The sequence below is a fragment of the Lepeophtheirus salmonis genome, chromosome 8 (assembly GCF_016086655.4).
Source record: "Lepeophtheirus salmonis chromosome 8, UVic_Lsal_1.4, whole genome shotgun sequence".
In the NCBI taxonomy this organism is placed as follows: Eukaryota; Metazoa; Arthropoda; class Copepoda; order Siphonostomatoida; family Caligidae; genus Lepeophtheirus; species Lepeophtheirus salmonis.
In genome coordinates, this window is record NC_052138.2 from 12,181,884 (window position 1) to 12,187,883 (window position 6,000).

General features: G+C 31.0%; 1 protein-coding gene across 1 annotated transcript in view; it reads left to right on the forward strand.

Moving 5' to 3' along the window:
- LOC121123628 (galanin receptor type 1) overlaps nt 1–5,273 on the forward strand; it is a 30,343-nt gene extending 25,070 nt beyond the window's left edge. The window contains exons 3-6 of the mRNA XM_040718765.2: nt 96–259; nt 470–593; nt 1,519–1,848; nt 4,260–5,273. Of these exons, the coding sequence (XP_040574699.1) occupies nt 96–259; nt 470–593; nt 1,519–1,848; nt 4,260–4,670 (1,029 nt within the window). The 3' untranslated portion in view covers nt 4,671–5,273. The remainder of the gene's footprint in view (nt 1–95; nt 260–469; nt 594–1,518; nt 1,849–4,259) is intronic.
- Nucleotides 5,274–6,000: the final 727 nt, after the last annotated feature.

Consider the following 6,000-nt stretch of genomic DNA (forward strand, 5'->3'; position numbering starts at 1 on the left):
CCGTAAAAAGAAATAAATAAGGGAACTCTTTTGTAGTCTTGTTTTGTGTTGCTCTTTGGACGTTCTGAAACATAATCCATGAAATATCCATGCAGGTGGCGGATTTATTACTGGTTTCAATTGCTGCTCCCATGGAACTGGTCCACTATTTTGCTCCTCAGTTTGGAAGTGGCGGCTCCGGATGTAAGGTTGCAGAGTATTCAAGAGTAATCTCGGCGATTGCGTCTATACTTAATCTACTTGCAGTTACTTTCGAAAGGTAAGTATTTTACATAGTTGAGAATCCCTTCTTTCATCAATAAATTAGCAACAAAATAGTTATTTAAAAGTGACAATATTTTTATAGTAAATATTTAAAATACTGACAATATTTCTAGAAGATATGTAAAATAAAAAATGCATTTTTTATTTTTGATAAATTATACATTAAACTATATTATTATCTCTTTTTTTTGTAATACGCCAATAGGTTTATTGTAATTGTGTTTCCAATGAAGTCAAGATTTTTATGCACAATGAAAAACAGTCGACGTGGTCTTGGAGTTGTTTGGGGACTATCATTACTTTTGACACTACCTGTTCTATACACAAAGGTAAGTTTACTTCCTTCACTTCCTTTCTCATGTTTTGAGCAGTAAACAAATACTTTAACCTTGGGTGCATAAAATACTATTACCTGTAACATCATTTGGCGATCTGTATAATTCCTTCAGTCAACAGTTTTAAATCTTTAGCGCTGCTGGTAGGTTAAAAAAACGAAGCAAAAAAGTCAAAACTACACTTTATCTCAATATCCCTTGTACAGTTTTGGAAACAATTGTGACTAGTGATGGGACAACTAATCGGAATCTGGTGTGTTTTTCTGGAATCGGTATCGGGAGAGTAATGTTTGATTTGCGATACAGTTTTATGGGGAAGGGGTTTCTGACTTACGAGGCAGCTTCATACCAAATATACTCAATCCTACTAAAAAATGAAATTATGGTCAGGGATTCTTTGGTTTAAAAAAATTTGGCCTCCGTCATCACGAAACCTAAATCATATTCACTACTATTTGTAGAGTACCATTTCATAAAAGGCTTGTGCAACCTCCAACCAAAATATAACCGCCCTGACAATCTATTTTCCTTTGCCCATCCAAAAGTCTTGCTCCCACACGTTTCTTTCGCTCTACAAAAGTATCATTACAATATTTAAAAAAAGATATACATTTATTTTGCAATTTTTAAACATTTTGCTTCTTAAATTTGAGAAAACAGTAAGAAGTGTGTGTCTAAAAACGTATCTCACGCTCGTCTGGTAAAGAAATCTCTCTGCTTTCTCTATAAAGATATCCTTATTTTCTTATTAATTGTAAGTTAAGCAAAGACGTGACAGAATGAGCTAATAAGAAAAAGAAAAACATTTTTAAAATATGCAGATTGTCAGTTTTGGTATTAATATTTTACGCTTACCGATATAAAGTATTTATTTTCAGCTCTACTAATCTATCAGTTTTAATAATAGAAATCTTTTCAGTCTGTTTATAACGTTCATTATGCAAATAATAGCACAATTGTGAAAATCACTTACTGTAACGACTATGATGATTCACTGGGACTAGCATTTTCCATATATCAGTTGGTGGTTGCATTCATTGTTCCTGGAGTCATTATCCTCGTTTGCTACGTGATTGTTATTGTAGAGTTACAAAAAAGTACAAAACGTATGAAAGTTCTTACAAATCAATCAGCTTTGCCTAAAATAAAAAGAATCAATGGGAATTCAAGTCCTAGGAAACTAAAGGGATCGAGCACTAGAAGTATTCAGTCTAAGAAACTGGAGGACGTTGGAGCTCAAAGAAAACAGGTACTAATAATCATTTTTTTGTAGAAATGCTTAAGTATCTCAATACAATCATAGGTAGAGTTTGAAATTTATATTAGGAAGGCCTAGTTACTTTTATTTACATACTAAGTATATAATCAATCTGGAGGAGCAATTTAACCTTGCCCCTGGTTCTCTTGCAAACTTTGCCTATCCCCACAAGCAACATATCCACATTTGAATAGTTCTAAAAAAAATTGAAATATGGGGAGAAAAAATAGTCCAAAAATGTTTATTGTAGTGAAGAGTATAGAGTTTGAACTATATTGAGTAATGTTAAGAGGTAACAAACACAAGGACTTAAAGTTTTAAATATCAAAATTTTATTTAAGAAAATGGAATTCTTACTTTAGAAAAGTAAATAGTAGTCAAAATATAGCCATAAATAATAAATAGGTAATTTAGATTTATAAATAATAATTCAAAAGTTTGTATGAGGCTTGTTACAAAATTATATTTTGTAATCTAAAATATGTTAAATAAAGTATTGTTCTACTACGTATAGCACGTCTTTTTATCCTTTATATATGACATTATATTTAACCGCTGATGAAAGTATTTCTCTCACTGAAAAAATGTCTACTTTTATACTGGGTTCTCTAAATTCTTAAGCAAGCTAGAAGTAATTGAATCTCTCTTGTTCTCAAGGTTGATTCTTGGTGACGATATCTGGACACTTATAATTAAAAAATACTTTTGCAGGTAGTTGGAATACCGTCTAAAAGATCAACTCATCAAGGGTGCATGAGGGCTGTAAAAGGTAATAAAATCAGTTGATAATTTTTGGCAGAGGATTACCTACTTATAGAATGCGGTTGTCCCAAAATTTGTCCCGTTAATTGGTCCAGACGAGTACTTAAATTGTATCAATAGGTTAAAAAATGAAGACAATCTACTCAAGTCTGAGGAACTTATCTATTTCAAATAACGTAGACAACGACAATGACCGGGTATAGCTTCCTGTTAAAAAGTCATGTTCTGAAGCTTTAGGTAGAGTTAGAGAGATAGCGGAGGCTCTTACGAGCCACACATTCCTTATTTGTTGGTCATTAGAACCATTCCCTGCAGATTTGATAAAATGGTAATATAAATTAGTCTTTGTTGAAGTGACCATATTCCTGACGATTCTGTTTTAAATCATACAAAATTTATTTTACAGATTGGCAAATGAGTTCCTTTTGACAAATTCAAAACATTCCATTGAAGAAAAAAATAAATGCAGACAGGAATTCATAATTCAGAGAAAAATGTTTAGAACATGACGATCTACGGAGTAGTCCATTAAAATCTGAACACTTACTAACTAAATAATTAATAAAGGTTAAATGATTACAATTAATTCATATTTCGATATATTAAAGCAAAAACAATTAGTTCCAAAATAAAATCTTAACTCTCTAGCTTAAACACAAGTCAGAAAATGACATTTGAATGTGATCAACGAATTTATATTCGTGCACCAAGTCTGATACGTTGGAGAGGAAGAAGGGCTCTTTCAAAAAGCCACACTGGACTTAGATGAGTTTAAGAAAACTGCCCAGGACAGTCCCCTCACGTCCATGAGGGTCCAAACAAGAGATCTCGTGATTTCACATCAGACTGTCCAGAGAGCAATCTAAAAAGTGGGGAGAAAGATACTTGTGAGGGTAAAGAAGCCACTTTTGACACCACCAATTAAAGAGACCCATCTTCTCCATTGCAAGACTCTTTGGAATGATTTTTGAATGAGTTGTTTGAGTTCTTTTGAACACTTTTTTTTTTACCTTATGGCCCCTTATAGCCCTTATGCTCACCCCTTTGACTATACCTTTGGGGGTATGTCGAGGAGAAGGTTCGAAGTGTCTGTCATTCAAAAACCAAAGCCCTCAAAGCAACTGTCAGTCGGCACTGGTACGCCATAACAGAGGACTATATCCGTAGCAGGGGTCAGGCCTTTCACCACTACCTGGAAGCCATAATTGATGCTAAAGGCAGCTACATTAATGGTTAAGAGTGCTTAGACACATATATCTTTGTAGTATTAATTTCGTTGAAATTATATTGTTAATTCATAAATTATATCTTGTTGAATTTTGAAATACGAGTATTTTTATGAAAAAAAAGATGTTATGTTAAATATATCTATAACGAAAAAGTTTTCTTATATGCGGATAATAGTTATTTATCATAAATTGCTCTTTTTTGTCTTATGTTGACTATTTTCAGCTTATATTCTATTTTTCCAAGAAATTTACAACTTCTAGTGTAATACAAAATCTCTGAACATTAGACAATATGGCTTAACATTTTTATTTCATCATTTTTTACTAAAAGGAACATTTTTGGACCAATGTCCCAAAACAATTAGAAAAAAATAAATTTATTAATTTTACAAATTATATTTTATTTTTCAGGTCATCAAAATGTTGATTTGTGTTGTCTGCATATTTTTCCTATGCTGGGGACCACGTTTCACAATGGAAATCGTGATAAAAAGTAAGACAATGAATCTTTTTTATCCAACTGTTTACTGGATACGCGTCGTTATCTTCCTTCTACCTTTTATTCACGCCGGAATCAATCCCATCATTTACATCATAATGAGTAAAACTTTTCGAAGCTCTATCATAAAACTTTTAAAAGAAAACTGCAGTTTTTCAAAGGCCTGTCGTCCTTTGAAAAACAATGAAGAGGGAGAACTGCAGGAGTTGGATGGCATAAATCCTCTCTTTCAATCAAAATGCTCCGTTCATAAAATAAATCATGATGACCACGATGAATCAAATTTTAATTTGAAGGATAAAAAGACCATTAGTTCGATATAACACGCTTAAGAAATTGTTTAATAAGACATATAAGCAGGCATCGACATAGAACGTGCCCATGATACGGTGTTTAACTCTTGGACACGCTGGGTTATCATTATCATGCATCAATGTGACCGACGTTCACACTGTGTAAATATTATTTTGCCCATTATATACCTACCAAAAAGAAAAATTACTCATATTAAATATATTTGAAATTAAAATGTATGTCTATATGAAGATGTCTACCAAAACTAACAATAATTTTATTCGATTATACTTTTATTTTAAAGTCTATTATATGAAAAAAGAATAGAAAATAAAATAGGGACTTTGGAATTAAGACTAAATTAATTATAAACAAATTAATAATTTAAAATAAAATTAGAAAAAACAAATATATCTGTTTTCAAAATCCACCAATTTTGAAATAATTATTTTTGTTTATCGAAATAAAATTTCAAGTTTAGTAGAATTTTAAATAAAGAAAGAAACAGAAACAGAAAAAAACATGTAACAGTAAATAGTTCCCAACCTTGCATTTAAAGAAATAATAATGTATTACTGTAATTATGAAATAAAAAGAGAAAAAAAACAATCGTTCAAGTTGAGTCATAAAATGAATAATATATTTGATTATAAATTACCCATATTTGTTAGCCTCCGACAAAACTGACAAACTTTGCTCCAAACAAAATAAAATAAAACTCTTCAATACTGAAGAGTTTAGTGACTATTTTTCATGAGCACACTCTGTCGTAGTTACTCAATACTTAAATACTCTAAAACGCTAACTGTCTTATCTTTAACTAAACACACTTCTTGTTAAAAATTAGTCCTTAACTCATATTTTACGTCCCTGGTAAACAGTTTAAATTTATATAAAATATGAATGGACTTAAACACCATCGAGATTTCATTAATATGACCATTTGCAATTTTTTAGATTAAAATACATTTCTACAAAATCCAAACATTCATGCATCAACACAAGGGAAGTTAAGTTTTGAGGGTTGCAATGTTTTTTCTTTAAGGCTCAAAACATCGTATATAAAATTTGAATGGTTTAGTAAAATAATTAAAGGTAGTTCAATGGTTTCTAAAATTTTGAAATTTTACGATTTTTTTTCAAAAAAGAGGGGTATTGACATGAAAATTATCAAAGCCCTTCGTGCCACAAGAAATCTTTTAATTCAAGAATTTTAGTGTACTTAATTTTCTATAAAAAATACTTGATAATTTGTTTAGTTACGTCTTGTGCTAGTAGGTCGAAAATAGCAAACCTATTATAATTTTTATTTATTGCTATGTACATCTGTCTGCTCGTAAAATAAATTATAGCCATATT